At 34.5% G+C, this 24,377-nt stretch overlaps 2 protein-coding genes across 3 annotated transcripts in view; both read right to left on the minus strand.

The window, feature by feature from the left end:
• The window catches only part of LOC125779273 (uncharacterized), an 854,525-nt gene that overhangs the window by 12,493 nt on the left and 817,655 nt on the right, over positions 1-24,377 (minus strand). The window lies entirely within an intron of this gene.
• LOC125779349 (putative nuclease HARBI1) lies at positions 1,595-6,451 on the minus strand. Of its 2 annotated transcripts, XM_049460647.1 has the most exons (5): positions 2,949-3,764; positions 2,564-2,883; positions 2,409-2,512; positions 2,126-2,273; positions 1,595-2,056 (listed from the first exon to the last, which is right to left on the minus strand). In XM_049460647.1, exons 1-5 carry the CDS (start codon positions 3,065-3,067, stop codon positions 1,677-1,679), a joined length of 1,071 nt encoding a protein of 356 aa, XP_049316604.1. In that variant the 5' UTR covers positions 3,068-3,764; the 3' UTR covers positions 1,595-1,676. The 2 variants fall into 2 exon arrangements, with proteins under 2 accessions (XP_049316604.1, XP_049316603.1); XM_049460646.1 differs by having other exon boundaries at positions 1,595-2,273; positions 2,949-6,451.

Raw genomic sequence — 24,377 nt, forward strand, 5'->3', positions numbered from 1 at the left:
GTACCTTGATTTCAGAGCTTCCCAAGCCATATGGAAATGTCGTCATTTAATGCGAACTGTTTTACGATGACGCCTGCCTGACCTTTTGTTTTGTATCTGAGGTGATACAACTTTTGAGCATTTGATAATTTCGGATGGTTTATGTAAACAGCTGTGAACATGTCCCGGAAGGACGACCACTTTTCATAACCACCATGGAAAATTTCAGTGTCGCATGCGGGCACCTTAAGGTGGATACCCGAATTTGTCTCTTGATTTTGAATTTGTAGCAGCTCTACTCTCGGAGGTGGAGTGGGTGCAACTGCTTTAATTAATTTTAGCTGATCTGCGATCATAATTTTTGTGTCTTAATACTGGTCTAAGCAGTTTTCAAATTTGGCGTAAGCAGAAGATTTAAAGTTTTCTGGTAGATCTGAAACGTCAGTATCTACAATTGCGTCATATGCAGCTTGGAGAGTGTCCAAAAATTTTCAATTGTTTGGCTTTTTATTTCTAGCGCCGATTCAGGGCCCGAATCGCGGCACACATTAACGAGCGAAATTTAAGAATATTTTTTGTTTTCGGATCGTTGTAGTCGCTATCGAATAGGCACTTTCGAAATTTGAAATTTTCTCATTCGATAACGAGTTCTTGTTTGTACGAAAGAATCGAAATTTCATTCGTTAGCTATTTGAGAAACGTTATAGCACAAATTGAACAAAAAATTTGAATATATCCGCTAAAAATAGTCCGAGGGGCAAAATGTAAGTAATTTTTCATTTATTTAGTTTATTTAACATGTGATATAATTATTACTAATAATTTAAGGACCAATGTAAACAAAATAAATATGCGTCAAAAAAATTTTATGAGTGACTTTATGCTACAGCATCAGGACTTGGCAAAAATATTTTGCCTAATTGTGGGCAAGGCAAAGTTGCAGCAAATAAGCTATGGGAGGCGTTGACTTTAAAACTGAACGCTGCCGGGCCACCGATGAAAGATGCTAAATCTTGGCGAAAAGTAAGATAAATAAAATAATAGATGATTAAAATAATAATAAAATACAAAAATAGGTATTTGCTGACCAGAAGCACAACATAAAAAAGAAAATTTCTTTCAACAAAGCCTCAAAACAAAGGACTGGTGGTAGTCCGTACGAGGAAAAGCTATTAACTGCAGCAGAAGAGCAACTCCTCCAAGCTACGGGGATAGATGTTGCTGTAGAAGGGTTGACCGTAGTAAAATCTTTTGGAAATGTAGAGCCCGAAGAAGAATTAAATGAGTTGGTAGAAATGATTATAGATAGCGAGGAAGAAGAAGATCCGACTTCATCCACCAGTCGCAGTGCGACAAAATCATGTAAAGCGAAGCCCACTGTCGAAAGTGAAAAGCTTTCTCTTTTAAAATGCAATTTACGCGCATATGAAGTAACGCAGGCGCAAATAAATAAAAATATTGAGAAACTACTTGCGCTAAAGCAGAGATCTCTCCAAATAAAAGAAGAGGCACATGCTGCAGATATGAAAATAAAAGCTGTAGAGTTGGAGATTAAAACTCATGAGCTTGATATTTTAAAGAGAAAAATCCATAAATAAATACCAATATATAAGATATGTTAATTCCAAGTTCTTTATTGAAAATATATTTGTTAAAATAAAATACTTATGAATTCAAATGTTGTTGGAACGTTTAATTCAATTATTATCTAAAGACAACATAATGTTTTCTCTAATTTTATGACCAATTTTAGTTAATTGAGTCTCATTTCCGGTATCTATTTCTGTATTATTATTTTCGTTTACAAAATATCTGCAATATGTTGAATTTTTATATTGTATGCAGATGTTATGCAACGCTGCACATACATTGCCGAACTTTGCCATCTTTTCAGGACTATACCGACTTCTTTTATCATTGGTAAGAATTTTCCACCGGCCTTTCAGTATACCAATGGTTCGTTCAACAATACAGCGTGCTTTTGCATGGATTTCATTAAACCGTGCTTGGCACGAGCCAACTTCGGGGTTTCTAAATGGTGTCAAACACCATGGTTCCAAAGGATATCCAGAATCTCCTGTTAATTGAGAAAATACGTAGATATGTTTATAAATATATTTTGCAGCTGTATAAGTGCATATATTACCCAAAAGCCAGACATTTCTCATATTGTTTTGATTATATGCTTCCTCCAAAAATCTCCTCTGCGCAGAATGCTTCCATACAAAGGAATCGTGAGCGGCTCCACCATATTTTGAATCAATAGCTAAAATTCGATGTTCGTAATCACAAATCTGCAAATATAATATATAATATGTACATACATACATATTCGTAAGTATGTGGTCTACAAATCCAAATATATATGTATATAAATGCATATGCTATGTATTTATGAGTACATCCATGTGTACATATATGCGACTTACTATCATTGAATTAAGACTGTGGTATCCTTTTCTGTTGAAAAACATATGTTCATTCACAGTTGGTTTTTGAAGGCCAAAATGTGTACCATCAATACATCCGATAACTAAAAATTTGTATATTTATTTTTAGCATCTTTATTTAGTCGACAACATACCTCCTGGAACTTTATATTTCTCAACAAAGTATTCTGTGCACTTAGATAAACGGTTTGGCGAAAACTTAATGAAATGTGGACAAAGTTTTGTCTCCATTTCATTAACTACGTCCCCTACAATTTTACACACTGTGCTTTGACACATTCCAATTAAAAAGTCGTTTCCAACTGAGTGTTGATAGCCTCCACTCGCCAAAAGGGACAAAGTCGCTGCTAATTGAAGAATTGGTGGTACTGCGGTTGACAAATGTCCGTTAAATTCTATTTCCGATAAGATGAATGTAAATGCGTCTTTGGTCAGTCTAAACCGCTTCCTGAATCTGTAAATGATTTAAAATAATAATATCTATACCAAGTTAAACGATGTAATTAAAAATGTTCTTACGCTGCTTCAGGTAAAGCCAGGGGATTACTTTTGTCACGGATCCTGGACCTTATGGCCATTTGCTGATGTTCTTCATCTGATTCAGATGAACTTGAATAAAAAAACACGTTAGGGTTCATTTTTTTTGCCTGCAAAAACTAAATTTAGTAAATTTATATATGTATAAACGTATAATAAATTTGAATATTTACATTCAATTCCAATTCAAATATTTCTTTCTTTTGTTTTGTTTCATTATTCGAAAATGTCATTTAGAGCTACACCAGGGAAGTAATTTCATAAAATTTCTATTCGTTTCGTATCGAGTGCGACGATCCGCACACTCGACACGTTACGAAATTTCATTCGATACGATTACTTGCTCGCTCACGACTGCCGCGATTCGGGCCCAGAATTTTCTTGAATCGGCGAAGAAGCAACTCGATTGCAATATTTTATTAGACAGTCACTCTCAGAAATAAATTTAGAGTATGATATGTCTTTCCCCCTTTTCTGTTTCGTAGCCCCTTGCTTCGGGCGTGTAGCTTTGCAGGTGTACATCATCAATTATTTTACGAGAAAACTCGATTCTCGAGTAGAACCGGAATCGATTTTACCATCCCTACTGGCCGCCGTCGCGTGCACATTAAAACCTCAGCACAATAAACACCACAAAAAAAAATGATTTTTTTTCTATGTAATTTATATGGAAAACAGAAAATTTGAAATAACCACCTCTTAATATTAATACTAAGAGCTCATCTTTTGATTGACTTTTTTTACACATTTTCGAGCTTGTTTTTCAGTTGAAAAAAAAGGTTGCCTCAGAATAACAAACCCTAATGTACATATGTATTACGCTTTATTATGTTTTACACAATCCTGCTTGTTCTTGTTCATCAAAAACAAAGGGGTATTGTGGGATATATGCCAATATGGTCTTTGAATATATTGTACACGCCAGGGATGGGCATATTAGCCCTCAGTGGCATTTTGCCCGTGCGGGCACGAGTGCACATTTTGAGGGCTAGGTGAGGGGATCATCGCGGGCAAACGTGAAAAGGGAAGTAAGAGCAACGTATTTTACCACAGCATGTTTACAAATGAGAGCGCGCGCATATATGGGAAGTTGCACTGTGGGTAATAACAGTAAAATTGCCTAACAATTTTAAGTTTCTTTGTAACTACTATAAATTTATAAAATGTAAGACAAATAACAAAAAGAATAATAAATATTTGATTTTAGTAATAATTTTTTAATATGTCTTTATATCAGCATTTAATTTTGTTTATTTGAAATAATAAATTATATGTTTGGTTTAATGTCATTTGGTATAGCTCCACGCATTATTGTACCAAGTACCAATATTTAAATCAGATAACCTACTTCTTATTTTATATATAATTTTCGAAGCAAAAAGTTTCATACCAGGCTACTTCTTTAAACTTTCTTATAAAAAATAATTTCAATAATAACTTCAGTTTATGAACCACTGTTTCTTCAAATGAATCTTATGAGAGCGCAATGTAAATAATTACCCAACAACCCTTCTACCACCCGCCAATCCCAGAATTTCCAACGACTCAGCTGATTGCTCTCTCACACCGCAGGGTTGCCAGGCTCGATATACTGTAGTAATTATAAAAATTGTCTTCAATATATTTGAAATTTTCTTAAAATAATTCAAATTCAGAATGGAATGCTATTATTTACAAATATATAAACTAGTTTTAATAGTTTGATTTCAATTTTGATATTTTTTTTTATGAAAAATTATAATTGAAAACTTAGATGTGTACAAAACTACATATGCGTATTGAGTAATGGCAACATTGTTCGAATGAAAACGAGAACAAAACGCTTGCCGCTCGTGGCGAAGTGAGAAGATGTTTCTGCCATTAGCGTTTGTATTCTATTTGTGTGCTTAGCCACTCTCAATCAATAATGCCATACCGCGCAAATATTGTATATTTTTATTTGATGATTTCTTATATTTTTGAAAATATGTGTTCCCTTTCTATAGCGCATATTATTATTTTAATACATTTCCAGAGGCAATTTAGATTTTTAAAATTTAACAAAACAATTATAGAAAAAAACCTCAATTCTTTGATTTTGATAAAACAACCAAACTGAAAATATCACAAATCATATATTTATATAAGCATTTTCATTAAATGGAACTGCAATATGTTTAAAAACAATGTGGAAATATAACGGTCACAAGCATCTTTTCTTTTTTATATATGCAGATATGCATATATACGTATAAAAGCCCACAACTTGAGAAAAGTTTGCCCAATTGTATCTTAAATGAATTTTTACAACTGGCATCACCACCATTAACTGATCTATCACATGTACAGTGGTGTGAAGAAAATAGGAACAAATCTAGGTGTTGTGAAGTTTTAAAATGTGCTGTTTTCTTATTAAATAAAATTGTTTTTAGATACAAGTATAACTTATATATTTTTTCCTAACAGTGATTAGGATTTCCCACCATGCAAAGGTAAATAAAAACAAATTTTAATGCGAAACTCTAAACCCTGCAAATATGTTTACCTCTTTTTGTTCACACAACTGTACAATTCCGATATGAAGTAAACTTCCGCTCTTTAATTTGTGTACAATGTCAGTATTGCCGCAACCACTCTGCCTCAGTATACTGAGCACTCTGCCAGAGATAATGAGATGTCCAACTCCTCTCTCACTGGAAGTGAGAGAACAATTGCTAAACGTCTAAACCACCTCAACTTTGACAGTTGACTGGATTGAGGAGGTTTTGACGTTTAGCAATTGGAAACGAGCGATGGCCAGACTGAAATCTTACCAAAAAAATATGAAAACGGAGGGATTTGTTGCCGCCGTTCAAGATGGCTAATAAAAATTTAAAACAATGAAAATCAAAGAAAATGCGAAATTTAAATATATATCATGAAACGTTTTGTAATTTGATGCATAATAGAATTTATTTTCTATTACAATTGATTAAAAACATTTATTAATTGAGAACTAACAGGCTTAATTCACCTTATTAAGTATTGAAAGATCGAAAGTCAGTTGTTTTAAAATACCATAAAATCATAAAAAAGGAATTAAGTAGTTTCGCCATATATTAAAAGTCCAATATATAATAATTTGCAATCGTAAATAATGTTGGGTATTTTAATTTAAAATATTCTTATTTTGTTCGATCTGGCCATAACGGAAAATGTTATAAAAAACGCTTATTCTGAGGCGCTCTCACACTGGAATAAGTTGGGCATCCCATTATCCCTGACTCTGCGATGAACATTAAGTTACGGAGGAATGTAATTGATTTTTTTCGCAACTTTTCGCAACTTGTTATGCCCTTCTCTCCGTAAACTGATATTCCCCTCATCTAGCCCCCGTGCGCACTTTGCTAACTTTGCGGGCTAAAAATCTGCCCATCCCTGGTATACGCAATCCTGCTTGTTTTTGTTAATCAAAAATCAAGGTGTATTGCGGGATATATGCCAATGTGGACTTTGAAGTAATATGCGTATTTACATATGTGACGATACACGATTGAACAAATTTTCAATTATATTATTATAATAAATTTTTCGCCGTTTAAAACGTACTGATGCTGCGATCAGTATTAGATTGTCGAGGAATTAATTGAAAAACAAATTTTATTTTTTTAAGTTCTACCCGGGGTATAATTTTACCATATGCGTTTCCGCGTATGTATGTATGTACGTATTATAATGCGACCGTATGTACACGTTCATACCCAGCCAACCACGGCTACCGGTTTGTGACAAATATTTCAATACAACTACACATTTTTTCTCTATGCACTAACACCAACGCACATTTTCGGGTTATTTTTTGTTGTATGATCACATGTATACGTACGTGAGTGGGTAAAATATTCGCTCGGCCTAAGACACACTCTATATGTTTATCCCCTCGTTTACCACCATGTTACCCACTGATTATCTGGTTTTTTACCCGCTGATGGTTTGCAGGGTAGGTACGCGTGTACATATGTATGTATATTCATCGTACGGATAAACCGCGAAAAGAAAATTAGCGGACACTTAACGTGGGTAGATATGCATGTATGTAAGTAAATATATGTATATGTTTTCCCAATGTTATATATAAAGGAGTAAATTTTACTCTTTGTAATTTCTATAAATATATATCGGGTATATGTATATGATGTATGTATATAAATTTTATTTACACATATGCATGTATGGCTGGTTTTAAGTTTAAATATTTCCTCTCTTTTGTCTGTTTATGATTTGCCTTAGCTTATTTTAAGCAGTCCTGCTTATACTTGATTAAGTATAAGGGGTACCGCTGGAAATTGGTGCAAGTAAATACTTGAAAAATTTTTGTTCTTGAAATAATTTTGTGTTTTCATACAACTGTAAGCATTTAGCGGCAATTAATTATTTATTATACGTATTACTAAACTGTTTTATTTCTTATCGGTATTTCGGTTTTACCGGGAAATAAACCGAATACAATACTAAAACAGTTTGGTAACGGATGTTTTTTTTTTCATTCTAACGGATGGTTAGAATAGCAAATTTATCTTTGTTTTAAATTTTGGCCTTATTTAAAAACCATACATATTCTCGTACATATATATATAAATACTGATAGGAACGATACAACTCACTTGTATTTCCGCCAGGGGTTTTGGGGACAGTTTAAGTGTATAGACCGGCTGCCCAAGGGAAATAAAATTTTCTAAAACCAAATTCTAAAGGAGTTGTATTACTGGCGCCCAACGTGGGGCCAAACAAAAATTTCTTATAAAAGGACACGTGAGTTTGGCCGTGGGTTCGGACCCACCTCCTTACTAGTTTAAATAAAACCATCAGTGCTACCATAAAAGTGCCACCAAATATTATGAACAAAAAATTTTTAAATAAAACTATCAGTGCCACCATAGAAGTGCCACCAAATATTATGAGCTAAAAATTTTAAACCATTAGTGCCATCATAGAAGTGCCACCAAATATTATGAACAAAAAATTTTAAATAAAACCATCGGGTGCCACCAAATATTATTTTAAAACCATCAGTGCCATCATAGAAGTGCCATCAAATATTAAGAGCTAACAATTTTTAATAAAACCATCAGTGCCACCAAAGAAGTGCCACTATAAATAAACCGCCGCATTGCGAGAAAATTGTTTAAGTGAAATCATCACTGCCACCATAAAGGTGCTACAGTAAAAAACTACCAAAAAAATTTAGTTTGGCGAAACCTGTAGATAAGAACGTTAAACACCACAATAAAATCATCAATAAATCATCAAGCCACGCAGAGGCGTTACTTTCGAGGGTCAATAATCAAGCATCAATCATCCACTGAAGACCGAAAGCAACTTAACATGGGAATATTTATGATAACCCTACTCTTGACAATGAACCATTGGACTACCGCGAGGATATTCAACTATACCACCTCTCACTACATTCCATTAACAACAGGGAAAGTAATCCTCCATGAACAATACGATTTTTTACTACACAAGACAAACTTATCAGAATTCGAGACGATAGCCGAAGAGACGGACACAATATTAAAGCAATTTCCGCATTCCCACGCCAGGCAACTACTTCGAAACGACGCTAACGAAATATTAAAACTACTAGACGCGGTCAGAGTACATCACCGACATGCGCGAAGCATCAATATCCTAGGGACTGCATTAAAATACATAATCGGCACCCCGGACTTTGATGACTTTCAAGCAATTGAGACCAGAGCTGAAGCCCTAATAGAAGCAAACGAACAGCAGGCAACAATTAATTTAGTTACACAGAAACAAATAAACGAATTGACGGTGACAGTTAATAAACTTTCAGCACAGGCAAAACGGACACAGGTCGATACTGGAAATCTCTTTTCTTTAGTCATTGCTAGATAGAGTGGTGATAATGGAATTAGAAACCATTATAACGTCGGTAGCTCTAGGAAAAGTAAATGTTATTAACCACATTCTGCTTAATGGCATGGAAATAAATAATATATTAGCTGCTGAGCTCTCTACAAATACCAGTATAGCTGACATACTTTTTGTTTCTAAACTTAAGATATTTAAAAATACACAATTTATTTATTTCATTATTAAATACCCAAAAATAGCTAGAGTTTGTAATAAATTAAAGTTGCTGCCCGTAATCCAAGAAGGAAAGATTATTTCCTTAGAAACAAATCTTATTGCCGAATGCAACAGAGAATACATCTCACTTTATAATTGCAAGGAAGCCATAATAGCAAACTTCTGTCAACCCTTGAAAGGAAGTCCCTGTGTACGACAACTATTAAACCAGCACTTCGCAGAATGCAAATCCAAATCCGCCGATCACGTTCCCGCTCTTGAGGAGATCGATAACGGCGTAATTCTAATTAATGATCAACCCGCTGTAAAGAAATATGGTAGTACTGAAGAACATCATAAAGGAAACCGGGGACGCTTTCACTTCAAGAGGGGGAGTAGTTAGCACAGGTAACCAAACATCCGGCAAAAATATCACTTGCACCGAATTCGCTGACGGCGCGTCTGCAACTTTACACGTTAATAAGAACTCAATACCGCATTAAGTATGCATCCGGCCATTATGCTGATCGAACACTTTTAGCCTTGCGCGTGACAACAACAAAATAAACGCAAGACAGCAAAGAATTGCTATTGTAAGCAACTAAGAAATCACGCGGCCAATAACGTGCAGCAACTAAAGTTAGGGCAAAGTAGTGTAGGTATTTAGACGCTAACGTCGCTCTTATGTAGTCAGTTATTTCAACTCTTCCGCTGATACCGGCTGCCCTTGGGATTACCAAGGGAAATAAAATTTTCTAAAAACAAATTCTAAAGGAATTGTATTACTTGTATGTTTGTTCGTGGTCTTGAGTGTGTGCGTTTGTAGCCTCTTCTCCAAATTTGTGCGTTTGTTGTCTCTTCTCCCAGTCCTTTGGCTATGCTAATGATGTTGTTGATTGTGTTTGGTTAGTTTAGTACTAATTATTAATTCGCGCCCGTTTTGTTTGGTTATTTACGTATATTTGTTATTGTATTATTCGCGCCCGCTATGTAGTTTATTTCCTTATTTCGCGCCTTGGTCTTGTTTTTTTTTTTTTGAGGGCAAATGTTTGCCTATTATTCACAGGTATATACATATGTACATATGTATATAGTTTATATATACATATATGCTAGTATATGTATGTATGTACATATACCTCGCCACTGCACAGAACTTTTATGTGGTCACTGCACTGTCAATTTTTCACTCTTTTTCCACTCTCACTAATGTTTAGTTGTACTTTTATATCACCGTACACCTGTTTGTAATTTTTATCCTTTTCTTTTAACTTATTTTTATTATTTTCTTTGTTGTTTATGATTTCACTCACTTTCACTGTTCCATAGTGCCTCTCACTATGGCTCGAAGGACCAATGATTATTTTGATGGTTTTAGTCACCACTTACCTCGACAGTAGATACTTCACCGGAAAATGTTTAGTTTTAAGAAAAAAGTTGCACTGTATGTTTTTTTTGGGTTTTTCCGGCTTTTTTCGTTTTATTCAGCGTTGATGTAGAACAAGGTATAAATGTATGAATGTGCGGAATGTGTAAACGAGGACGCTGCGTAACACGTTCACTCGGTGCGAGATCGATGTAAAAAAAGGGATGGTAGTCCTCTGGAGCGGTCGCTTTTGATGGTTGGGTAGTGTAGAGTTGTGGTGTGATGTCCGCATGTGTGGTATATTCGTGTGTAGTAGTGTGTGGTGTCTTCATATGGAATGTCTGCATTTGTGGTGTCTTCATTTGTGGACTGCGTTAGTGTGGTGTGTTGTCGCGTGGTCGTTCAGTGTCGGGTGTATAGAGGGGAGAGCTACCTCATCTAGCCAGTATACTTTCGTCCATTTATTTTAATGGTGTCATTGAACTGGATCAAGTTTACTCCTGAGATAGCTTCGTTATTAATTTCATATTTTCCATCTAATATTATATTACCATAATCTAACATTGTGATATTGGCATTTGTTTCTTCAATAGTTTTACAATTTGCTTTTTCTTTTAGCACTAATTTCGAAATATAATATATATAAATATATGTAAAACCAACAATGATAATGAGTTGGTTTTACATATAAAATTATTTAGTGATTCTTTTACTCTTGAATAATTATTTATATTACATTGAGCTATGTATTTGTCTAATATATATTTTCCATGTAGATAGCTTAACGAGGTTATTTTAAATAATTTATATTTTTGCGTTATTAAAGGATATTTATAAATGATTACATATGTATTCTTGACTCTATTTACATTTATTGTGGAGTATTCCATTATACTTAAAACTGGAATATCTAACTTTTCGTTTTTTATTATTTACTTATTTTTTATTATCATTTAAATTTAAAGATTTAGACAAGAAATTTCCTGTCCTTGCAGAATTTATAGTTTCAAATAGGGTTTCTTATTTCTTTAAAGTTTCTGATATGACCAGGCTTGTTGAGATTGATTGAGGATCAACCTTTGAGATTAATTGTTCAAAGTGTGAGTTAAAACTCTTTTTTGATTATTATTTTCTATTATTTCATTTAAATGTGTTTTTATTTCAATAAGATCGCCATGATCTGGAATCCCAGTTATAAATTTTATTATAGTCCCTAAAATGTTTATTGATCTCTTTTGTATTGAGTGTGAAATAGTTTGTTCAATTAAATTTGAGATTCTATTCTCGTTTATGATATCCTGTTGTGCCCTGCCAAATGATCTATATTCTATATGTTTATATTTTTCCATTATTGTCGTTAAATTAAATAAATTCGGTGAATATAATTTTTTTATTTTTTAGATTGCTCACTGTATATACTTTTATGTTTATTATTAAATTCAATAGGAGTGTTACGAAAGTTATCTTTATGTAAGACATGTTGTCTTCCTCCTTTCTCTACTAAAACTGTGTCCTCACGGTATTCTAAATATTTTTGTTCAGTTTTTGTACGTCGTTTTGACAGTGCGTTCATAAACGTTTTGTGTTCTTTTTTTATTATGATAATCTAAAACTTTGTCTTTGTTTTTTTCAATCATTTGTTTTATTTCCGGATAATTCTTCCTATTGAAAAATACTTTCACTGATTTTTGTTTTGTCACCGAGTGTATTGTCCTATTATACTCGTATGCTGCGTTAAATATTTCCGTAACTGGATCGGTGTTATTTTGTTTAGCTAATGTTGCTGCGATTTATATCAGTGTGCTATGCAAGCGTCCAACTGAACCGTTTGATGTCGAAAGAGCTGTTGGCGTACGATTATGTGTTATAGATAGTCGTCGGTATAGTGACATACAAGTTATCGATGTGAATATACTCTCTTTGTCGGTTTGTAGGTTTCTACAATATGGGTATGTAAGTGTGAGAATTTCTTCTAGTTTGTCTACGGTGTTAACTTTATCTGCTATTCTCTTAATAATTATTTTGAGTACCGACACATACAAGTTATATATGTTCTATTTCCTATGTGGAATATATCCATACTTATAGATTCTCCTGATAGATTTGTTGCTGGTGTTCTCCCTATCAGTTGTTTCGTTGGTCTACGTTCTTATTTTTGTTCATAACAATTCGAACAGTTTCGTGCAAAGTTTTTCGATTTGTTTCGCCAATTGGGGCCAAAAATATTGTTGCCTAATTTCCATTGCGTTGTTTTTCTCATTTCTATGCGTTCGGTTATGTGTATTTGTTATAATTTCCAATTGCTTGTTTTTGCCTGTTATGTCTTCAACTAGATTTTGTGCTATAAAGAGCTTGTAGTTTAGAAAATCTTTACTTAGTAGTGATTTTATTGTGAATAGCTCTTGTTCATCAATTTTAATCGCGTTATTGAAATTAGGTGTAAAAATTTCTTTTAAGGTTTTTGTTAAATAGTCAGTGTTTTGATATTCAATAATGTGTCTGTGATTCTTTGGAAAAGTTGTTTGTGTTTCTTTTTTATTTCATTTAGTTTTCTTTAATATGATTTGATTTTTAAATGAATTTATCGTTTGTTTTGCGTATGTATAGTTTTCGTTTGGTGAACTACGTGTCGAGTGCATCGATTCTATTGTTGAAGTGTTAATTTTTTGTTTTTATAGTGCATCTGCTACTACGTTTTGATTTTCAGGTTTGTATACTATTTTTGCCTCAGATTCTTGTATACAATTTTTTCATCTTTTTAGTTTTATATTTGGATTTTTGTCCGAAATAGAGAATATTAATGCTTGGTGATCAGTGTGTATAGTTAAATCTGCTATATCGTAAATATAATTTTTAAGTTTTTCTATAGCCCATACTATTGTTAATAATTCTTTTTCCGTTGTACAATAATTTTCTTCTGTTTTTGTTAATGTTCTTATTATAAAAAATATAGGTTTCTTTTCTTGTGAAAAAACTCCTCCTATGGCGAAATTACTCGCAATTGTAGTTAAATCAAAAGGTTTTAAGAAATCTGGATGAAATAGTTCAACTCGTTCTTTTAATTTTGTTTTAATTATTTGTATAGCTTTTAAAGCTTCTTTATATAATTTAATTTCCTTTTTAGCTGACATTTTTTTACTTGTTATACCATTTTCTCCTTGTAGATGTATGGTTAGTGGTTTTGTTATTTTGCTATATCCTTGTATAAATTTCTTATAATATCCCGTTTGGGGCGTTAAAGACCGTAAATCATTTTCGGATGTCAACTAAAGCAGACACACTGCTCAAAAATCTTATTCTTGAATCCTTTCCAAACTCAAAGCAAGTGAGGTTACTTAAATTCTGCGAAACACGTTGGGTAGAGCATTTAGAATCTCTTTATTTATTTAACGATTTATACCCATTGATCTGTACAGCGTTGGAAGAGCTTGATACTGAAAATTTAAGAAGTGATTTATCAAAGCCACATGCTTTGTTGACTGCAATCCAATCACCTCAATTTGTGATTGCTATGGCGATACTAAATCCAATTTTTGCATTATCAAAACACATAAGCCTATGTTTGCAGCAAATAGACTGTGATTTGGGCAGCTGCGTTGCTTATGCAAATAATTTGTATGCTGAAGTTAGTGAAATGCGTAAGGATTCTGAACAATCGTTTAAACTAATTTTTGAATCAGTTAAAACAATAGCCGCAGAATTAGATTTAGAAATCAAAATTCCGCGTTTGGCGAAACGGCAAACTAATCGCGACAATTATGAAGGCGAACCGGAAGAATATTACCGCAGATCAATTTATATACCGTTTTTAGATAATTTTTGGACCAAATCAATGAACGATTTTTAAAACATCGAGAGTTGCTCCCCAAAATTGAAAACATTTTGCCAAATAAATGCATAAATCTTGACGTTATTGAGATGCAGGAGACTGTTCGTGTTTTAGAAAAGCAATTGTCCGCTGGTGTAGAAGATCCCGATGATTTCGTTGCTGAATTTAGAATGTGGAAAAGGTTAAACATTTTTTCTTCAGATTATATTTTCTAACTAAAATTTTGAATATATTTTCAGGAACTGGTTAAATCAAACAAAGAGATCAAAAACTTTTTTAGACGCGTTGAATTGTTGCGATGCAAAAATTTTCAAAACAGTGCATCGTTTTTTAAAGATTGGAGCAACAATCCCTATATCTGTCGCTTCAAGTGAACGCTCGTTTTCCTCACTTCGCAGGCTTAAAACATATTTAAGGAATAAAACTGGAGAAGCACGCCTGAACGGAATCGCTCTCTTGAATATCCATAGAGATATAGACGTGACGGAGGAAGAGATTTTAAATGTTATGGCCCAAAATAAAAGAAGATTAGACTTCAATTTGTGAATAAAATAATGAAACATTGTCTTTTTACCTAAAACCATACAGTGCGTTTGGGTCGTGATATAGTACGTCCAAAGCTTCCATGATACTGTAGAAGTTGAGAGGTGTGTTGTTGCATTCAAGTAACATATCTGCATGCTCTGTTATTCTTCTGCTGAAGGTGTAATGATATTGTAGAATTGAGGTGTGTTCTGGAATACTTGGAGTGGTTCCATGACTTTCATTACATGTGACTTCCATATCGTATATTCTTCTTTGTTTCCTTGGAAAATAGGTAATTCCTTTATGACCTAGATTTGTACATCTGTTACATTCTGGTGCATCATGGCTTCTTGGTATATTGTTGGAGTGGAAGTTTCGCCAGTATTAGGATTTGTAGTTTTGAACATCCGTAATATTAACTCCTTGTCCTTTCTCCTTTCTTAGTCCAATTTCGAGAACTGATTCTATATGTAGGACATTATGCAATTTTCAGGAGTGGTATGGACTGTAGCTGAAGGATTTACATATGTCCTCGTTTGGCATTGTCCGTTTTTCTCCTTGACTCATTTTCTGAGTGTCTGTCTTCGTTAAGAAAGATTCAAAGATTTTGGCTTTCTTTACTAAAGATTTCAGCTTAAGGATTTAGATGTCCTTCTTTATGCGCTTCGAAGATTCTTAAGGATGCCGATGGCCTGTTGTGCGATCTCCACCTTCCCAGCAAAGAGCGGTTGAGCCCCCAGTTAATTTTTACATTAAGTAGAAATGAGTCAAAAGAATATATTTTGAGCTGCATCAAAATGTGTACTCTTTATTTATACTCTTAAGACTTACTTATTACATCGTTCTTACATCTATTTATACTGACTAGTATGTTTACTTATTACTAGTTCATAGTTTGTTTAGATACAGATTATATAGGGTGATTTTTTAAGAGCTTGATAACTTTTTTAAAAAAAAAAACGCATAAAATTTGCAAAATCTCATCGGTTCTTTATTTGAAACGTTAGATTGGTTCATGACATTTACTTTTTGAAGATAATTTCATTTAAATGTTGACCGCGGCTGCGTCTTAGGTGGTCCATTCGGAAAGTCCAATTTTGGGCAACTTTTTCGAGCATTTCGGCCGGAATAGCCCGAATTTCTTCGGAAATGTTGTCTTCCAAAGCTGGAATAGTTGCTGGCTTATTTCTGTAGACTTTAGACTTGACGTAGCCCCACAAAAAATAGTCTAAAGGCGTTAAATCGCATGATCTTGGTGGCCAACTTACGGGTCCATTTCTTGAGATGAATTGTTGTCCGAAGTTTTCCCTCAAAATGGCCATAGAATCGCGAGCTGTGTGGCATGTAGCGCCATCTTGTTGAAACCACATGTCAACCAAGTTCAGTTCTTCCATTTTTGGCAACAAAAAGTTTGTTAGCATCGAACGATAGCGATCGCCATTCACCGTAACGTTGCGTCCAACAGCATCTTTGAAAAAATACGGTCCAATGATTCCACCAGCGTACAAACCACACCAAACAGTGCATTTTTCGGGATGCATGGGCAGTTCTTGAACGGCTTCTGGTTGCTCTTCACCCCAAATGCGGCAATTTTGCTTATTTACGTAGCCATTCAACCAGAAATGAGCCTCATCGCTGAACAAAATTTGTCGGACGTAAAGCGCGAAACACATTTCGAACCGAACACTGATTTTGGTAATAAAATTCAATGATTTGCAAGCGTTGCTCGTTAGTAAGTCTATTCATGATGAAATGTCAAAGCATACTGAGCATCTTTCTCTTTGACACCATGTCTGAAATCCCACGTGATCTGTCAAATACTAATGCATGAAAATCCTAACAAAAAAATCACCCGTTATTATTTGTTTAGGTTAGTTTACATATTGTATATGTTGTTTGCTTAGATACATTTGTTTTGTTTTAAGATAAGGTTGTTGTGGTATTCAAACTCACGTTGTTTTGATACTTGTTTGTTTAGGATTGTTTGTTGTATGATACTGCATTTCAATTGTTCAAACTCAAGGTTGTTTGCATTCTGTTTACTGAAGCAAAACGTTGTTTTGATGTTTGTTACTATTATAAGGAATACGTTTCTTAACTCTCCCCTATGTTAGAATGAAATGTCCTCATTTCAAAACATCTAGGCTTGAGTCGGCTTATAATAATTAATTATTGTATATGTTTGATTAATTTTTTGTGTTTATAGTTTATACCTTTTTATATGATATAGTAAATTCTAATTTTTGCATGTTTCTTATGATGCTTTCTTTTCTCTTATAATTAAGTTTTAAATTAGCGTAAATTTTCTAGAATTCAACAACCATTTTCCTTTTTGGCTTGCCTTGTTTTCGGTGCCTTTTTTAGAATTATTGGCTCTGTTTGTGGAAATTTTCACTTTTCGTATATGTTTGATTAATTTTTTATGTTTATAATTAATACATTTCTAAGTTATATACTTAATTATTTTTTGGAGTTTCATATGATGTTTTCTTTTAGTTAGTTTTGAATTAGCGTTAATTTTCTAGAATTGATGTTGCTTGTGGAAATTTTCACGATTCGATTGAGGATAAACTTTGTGTAAATTCCTGTTGTTGCTTCTATATAATTACCATCAATGCAGTTGCTTGGAGTTGGGCCATCTTTGCTTTTTCCTAATGGATAATTAACTTTCCAATGTTTCAGGATTTTTAGGATTCATCGTTGTACGGTGTTTCAGGGTCTATTGCGTGTCTTGGTGAAAGTATTATCCATTATTTCAGGACCTACACTTTTTTACCTTGTTCCACTTTTTCAGGAATTGTCGCTGTCCGCTGTTCCAGGGTCTGTTGTGAATCTTGCTTAATTCGCCGCTGTCCGTTTTTTTCAGGGTCTGCTTTAATTCATTCTGGATGTATAGTCCGCTGTTACAGGACTTATACTTATGTATATCCATGGCCATTTTTGGATAGCAGATGAATTTGCCATCCCGGTTGAGCCCCCAGTTAATTCATATACTTATGAATGGTTAAAAAAATATATGTTTTCCTTTGCAGAATATGATTTTTATTCTAGAAATTCACATACTTAATGAACATTATGCTATGGGTTATATATTATTCGTTAAGCTGATAACATATTCATGTTTTGTAGCTTAGGTCTAAAGTCTATTTCTATTATTTGTTGTAAACAAGTGCTTATCATGCGGCCTATGCATGTCTTGCATTCGAGCATGGTGTGGTATGAGTTCAAAGTCTTGTGTTTGATACTCTTGTTTATTTGATTAGGGCAGAACTGGTATTAACTCACAAATTGACTGATGGCCAAAAATTGCTCAGAAGCCAACATTCGATTTGACGCTTGTGAGCGATTATTTGACCAAAAATCACATTTTAACCATTAACCACTCCCCGTATTCAACCGTGCGACTTCTTCCTTTTCGGAAAAATGGCAAACGGGCCAACTAGCTAAAACACTCGTTCGACGTACTTTTAGACCGCAAAAAAAGCTGTATTGAAGCAGAAGGAGACTATTTTGAATAAAATAAATTGATTTTGCCGAAAAAAAAGCATTTGTTCTGTTTTTTTTAAGTCCTGTTTACTTTGGAACCCACCTTGTAGAAGACTTATGTGTAGAAAACATTGATCTAGTAAAATAACTTGAGTGAAGAAATTGGCTTTTAAACAAAAACTCTAAACTTAGCCTAGACAACAAAATGCTTTCATACAATGCGGTCAAAAAACCGATTGAGATGTATGGCATTCAACTGTGGAGTCCGACATGTGCAAAAAATTACCTGAACCACTTTGAAGGGAATCCAATGAGGATTGTTTGTAAAAAAATCAGAAAATGTTCATCTTTATTTGACTTACGAGCGTAAATTTCCAAAAAGTTTGATTTGATTTGTCTGCTTTCTTTATTTCGGCTATTCAAAATGTTAATTACTGAGAATTATTCAGTGAAAACTTTATAAATGTTTCATACAAAGTGATCAATTATAGATTGAAATTTGTTACGATGCCACGTGTTTGCCGCATGCACACATTCTTCATTGGATGGTGGATGATAGTTACAACAAATCAAATTGACACCAAACAACATTCAGTATTCAATTTAGAGGTGTGAATATCGATGTTGACAACACATGGATCGTTACATATTCGCCAATATTGGACTAGGGTATACCTACCATATGTAAGTTTAGAGACAACTTTAGGGTGTCAATATATAAGTATTTACAGACATATAAATGGGTATATCGAATTCCGAGATTCTTACCTAATTTAATCTTAAATGACTGGACTATATTCAAAACTTACTATGAGCGTCAGAAGTGGTCAACACCTATGGAAAGTTTGGTTTTCGTATAATTACAAGCTCAAATTGAAAAACACATCAATTTTAATTGTACAAGCTTAAAGGTTTATTCAATACTGAAAGAACAAGAGCAAAAAAACAACAACAAATAAACGGTTTGATTTTCTAAACACAGTTAAACCAAAACATGTCATATTTTACGCGTCAAAAGTGAGTCAAACTTCTGTTTAAAATAAAAGAATAAATGTATATTTTTATGCAAATTAGTATTTGGTTTGGCCTTCTTTAGCCTTAATTACTTCTTCTAGTCTTCGTGGCGTCAACTCTATTAACTTTTTTGTGTACTCCACTGGCATTTTTCTCCACTCCTCCAGCAATACGGTTTTAAGGAACTCTTTATTCGAGATGTTTTTGTTTTTTCGTATTTGCCGGTCCAGATAGTCACATATATGCTCAAATGGGTTTAGGTCTGGGGATTGACGGAGATGGTCCAGCTGTTTTGGTGTTCGATATAGTAGCCATTCCTTCGCCAAGCGTGAGGTATGCTTGGAGTCATTGTCTTGTTGGAAGATCCAATAACTAGACAAGTCCAATTTAAAAACGCTTGGAGCAACATTGCTTTTTAATGCCTCCAAGTAACCTCGGGCATTTATTGTAGATTCAATAAAAGCAAATTCACCAACTACGGAAGCTGCAAAACATCCCCAAACCATTACCGAGCCTCCGCCATGTTTTACCGTAGTTTGTCGATTTGGTTCATTGTATTCTGCATTCTTTTTTCGCCAGACTTTTCTGTGCTTTTCTGAACCAAAAATCTCAAATTTACTTTCGTCAGTAAAAAGGACAGTGCTCCAGAAAGAAAAATCTTTGTTTTTGTATTTTTGGGAACAATTTAATCGTTTCGCTTTGTTAACTTTTGAAATAAATGGCTTCTTTCGCGATCGGCAACCATGAAACCCATTTTTATGCAAAATTCTTCTGATTGTGCTGGCACTTACGGTTTTTCGGATTCCGTTGTGATGTCTTTCGCAATCTCTACTGCACTACTACCAGGGCCCGAATCGCGGCAGTCGTGAACGAGCGAGTAATCGTATCGAGTGAAATTTCGTAACGTGTCGAGTGTGCGGATCGTCGCACTCCATACGAAACGAATAGAAATTTTATGAAATAACTTCCCTGGTGTAGCTGTAAATGACATTTTCGAATACATTCAAATACGAAACAAAACAAGTATATGAATTTGAATTAAATGTAAATATTCAATATACGTTTATACAATATGTGTAATAAATTGTACATAAATTTAGTTTTGCATTCAATAAAATGAACCCTAAAGTGTTTTTTTATACAAGTTCATCTGATTCAGATGAAAAACATCATGGCCATACGATTCAGGATTCGTGATAAAAGTCCTATGGCTTTACCTGAAGCAGCGTAAGAAAATTTAAAAATTAATTATACCGTTTAACTTAGTATAGATCATATTATTTTAAATCATTTCCAGATTCAGGAAGTGGTTTAGACTGACCAAAGACGCATTTACTTTCATCCTATCGGAAATAAAATGTAACGGGCATCAGTAATGATAAAAGAAGTAGGTATAGTCCTGAAAAGGTGGCAAAGTTCGGCATTGGTCATAAAATTAGAGATCATATTATGCTGTATTTAGATAATAATTGAATTAAACGTTCTAACAACATTTTAATTCATATTTTGTTTTAATAAATATATTTTTAATAAAAACAGGAACTTGGAACTAACATATCGTATATATTGGTGTTCATTTCTGAACTTTTCTCTTTAAAATATCAAGCTCATGAGTTGTAATCCGCAACTCTACAGCTCTTTTTTGCATATCTGCTTTATGTACATTTTCTTTTATTTGCAGCGATCTCTTCTTTTAAGCAATTGGTTTCTCAAGATTTTTACTTCTGCTGCAACATCTATCCCCGTAGCTTGGAGGAGTTGCTCTTCTGCCACAGTTAAAAGCTTTTCCTCGTACTGACCACCAGCAGTACTTTGTTTCGAGGCTTTGTTGCAAGAAATTTTCTTTTTTATATTGTGCTTTTGATCAGCAAATACCTATTTTGTATTATTATTTTAATCATCTATTATTTTATTTATCTTACTTTTGATAAAAATTTAGCATCTTTCATCGGTGACTCGGCAGCGTTAAGTTTTAGCGTCAATGCATCCCATAGCTTATTTAATTCAACTTTGCCTTGCCCACAATTAGGCAAAATATTATTTGCTAAGTTCTGATGCTGTAGCCTAAAATTACTCATCAAATTTTTTTTACGCATATTTATTTCGTTTACATTTGTCCTTAAATCATTAGTTATAATTATAATACATGTTAAATAAACTCAATAAAAGAAAAATAACTTACATTTTACCTCCGATTATTTTTAACTGATATATTCAAAACCTTTTTTTTTATTTGTACTATAACGTTTCTCAAATAGCTAACGAGTGAGATTTCGATTCTTTCGTACAAACGAGAACACATTATCGAATGAGGAAATTTCAAATTTCGAAAAAGCGTATTCGATAGCGAGTACAACGATCCGAAAACAAAAATTTGAATTTTGCTCGTTAACGTGTGCCGCGATTCGGGCTCAGGTTTCTGTTTAACTGTAGAGATTATTTGCCTTACTTCCCTTTCATTCAGCCGTTTTGGTCGGCCTAATCGGTTAAAATTTTCTAATTGCTTACGGTCTTTAAATTTATCCGTTTCACTTTAAATAACAACTACGAATGAAGAAGGAAATTGCTGAATTTACTTTACCAACCAATGTGCATGCAAAAACTTCTTGAAATATAACGGTATCTGCAAGCAATGAATTTTAAACAGAAATGTTGACTCACGTTTGACGCGTAAAATATGAAATGTTTTAGTTTAACTGTATTTAGAAAATCACACTGTTTATTTATTGTTGTTTTTTGCTCTTGTTCTTTTAGTATTGAATAAACCTTTATGCTTGTATAATTAGAATTGATGTGTTTTTCAATTTGAGTTTGTAATTATACGAAAACCAAACTTTCCATAGGTGTTAACTCACTTTTGACGCTCACAGTATGTCAATGTTCAGTATTGTAGTTTCTGAAATCGATAAAATATGTTTGCAAGTACTTCACCAAATGGGTCGATACGTGAACTGCAATGAAGCGTTTTGTAAGATATTTACTTTTGCAATTCATAAAGGTTTCGGGACCGCTGTGCATCTCGCAGTTCATTTGGAGAAGGCCAAAAAGTGTATTTCAACCCAGAGAATGAATACAGCCCGCGAAATCACCGCCAACAACAATATTGACATTGACGAGTTTTTCTCAACTTGCGTCCGTGATCTGTTTGCGAGAACATTGCTCTATTCGGAAATGCCTTGATATTATACATTGAATGCATCGTCGAAGAAATGGTTACGCAGAAAGCAAGGCCAAACCGTAGATGGACATCCAGATGTGTTCTCAACTACAGACGAATTTGCACAACCACCCGAAAAGCGACGATTGCTCCTTCCTGCGGTTGCTATTGATTAATGTACGCGGTTCAATTCGTTTGAGTCATTGCGTATTGTGAATGGTACGGTGTGTGCAACTTTTTGAGAAGCATGCCAGCAATTACAATTGCTGGAACATGATCATTTCAACATATCCGCCGCGTCGATTATGGGATACGAACAAAAATGATATTGCTAAAGACAATTTACATTGTTTTCGTTAAGAATTGAAAATGGGCAAATTCCTATCGTCTTGACAATGAAGAGTTTCTAACTTCTTTGGAGAAGCTTGGTATGCCGCCGCATTATTTGCGTCTCAAAGTTGGATCTGTAATTATTATGTTTCGCAATCTTCATGCGCCGAAACTATGTAATGGAACCCGACTGATTGTGACGCAGCTATCGAATACATGGGGGCCGAATGCTTGATTCTACGAATTCCTTTGAGTTCCAACGATTTGCCATTTCAGTTCAAACCTATTCAGTTTCTGGGGAAAATTGCATTTAAGATGACAATCAACAGGACCCTAGGATAGCCGCTAGAAGTGTGTGGCATAAATCTGGATATGCCATGTTTCTCACATGGCTAGCTATACGTGGCGTGTTTACGAGTTGGAAAACCATCTTCTCTGTACATTTAGGCACCGGAACGGAAAACTAAAAATGCTGCTTATATAGCTGCGTTACATTGAAAAAAATATGTAAAAAAAACGCAAATAAATAATTTTCAATACAATACAAATTTCACTTTATTTTCATTTCAAAACACATAACATCACGCAGGACAACGCTTACAGGGTCAGCTAGTAAATATACAAGTATATCTTACGGGCTTTGTTCATTTTACTTTATTCTAAGTATGTATAAAAAGACATATCTTCTTCTTCTTCACTGGCGTAGACACCGCTTACGCGATTATAGCCGAGTCAACAACAGCGCGCCAATCGTTTCTTCTCTTCGCTACGTGGCGCCAATTGGATATTCCAAGCGAGTCCAGGTCCTTCTCCACTTGGTCCTTCCACCGGAGTGGAGGTCTTCCTCTTCCTCTGCTTCCCGCGGCGGGTACTGCGTCGAATACTTTCAGAGCTGGAGTGTTTTCATCCATCCGGACAACATGACCTAGCCAGCGTAGCCGCTGTCTTTTAATTCGCTGAACTATGTCGATGTCGTCGTATATCTCGTACAGCTCATCGTTCCATCGGATGCGGTATTCGCCGTGACCAACGCGCAAAGGACCATAAATCTTCCGCAGAACTTTTCTCTCGAAAACTCGCAACGTCGACTCATCGGTTGTTGTCATCGTCCAAGCCTCTGCACCATATAGCGGGAATTATGAGCGACTTATAGAGTTTGGTTTTTGTTCGTCGAGAGAGGACTTTACTTTTCAATTGCCTACTCAGTCCGAAGTAGCACCTGTTGGCAAGAGTAATCCTGCGTTGGATTTCTAGGCTGACATTGTTGGTGGTGTTAATGGTGGTTCCTAAATAAACGAAATTATCTACAATTTCAAAGTTATGACTGTCAACAGTGACGTGAGTGCCAAGTCGCGAGTGCGACGACTGTTTGTTTGATGACAGGAGATATTTCGTTTTGCCCTCGTTCACTGCCAGACCCATTTGCGTTGCTTCCTTGTTCAGTCTGGAGAAAGCAGAACTAACGACGCGGGTGTTGAGACCGATGATATCAATATCATCGGCATACGCCAGCAGCTGTACACTCTTATAAAAGATTGTACCTGCTCGATTCAGTTCTGCAGCTCTAATAATTTTCTCCAGCAGCAGATTGAAAAAGTCGCACGATAGGGAATCACCTTGTCTGAAACCTCGTTTGGTATCGAACGG

Source organism: Bactrocera dorsalis, chromosome 6 (assembly GCF_023373825.1).
Source record: "Bactrocera dorsalis isolate Fly_Bdor chromosome 6, ASM2337382v1, whole genome shotgun sequence".
NCBI lineage: Eukaryota > Metazoa > Arthropoda > Insecta > Diptera > Tephritidae > Bactrocera > Bactrocera dorsalis.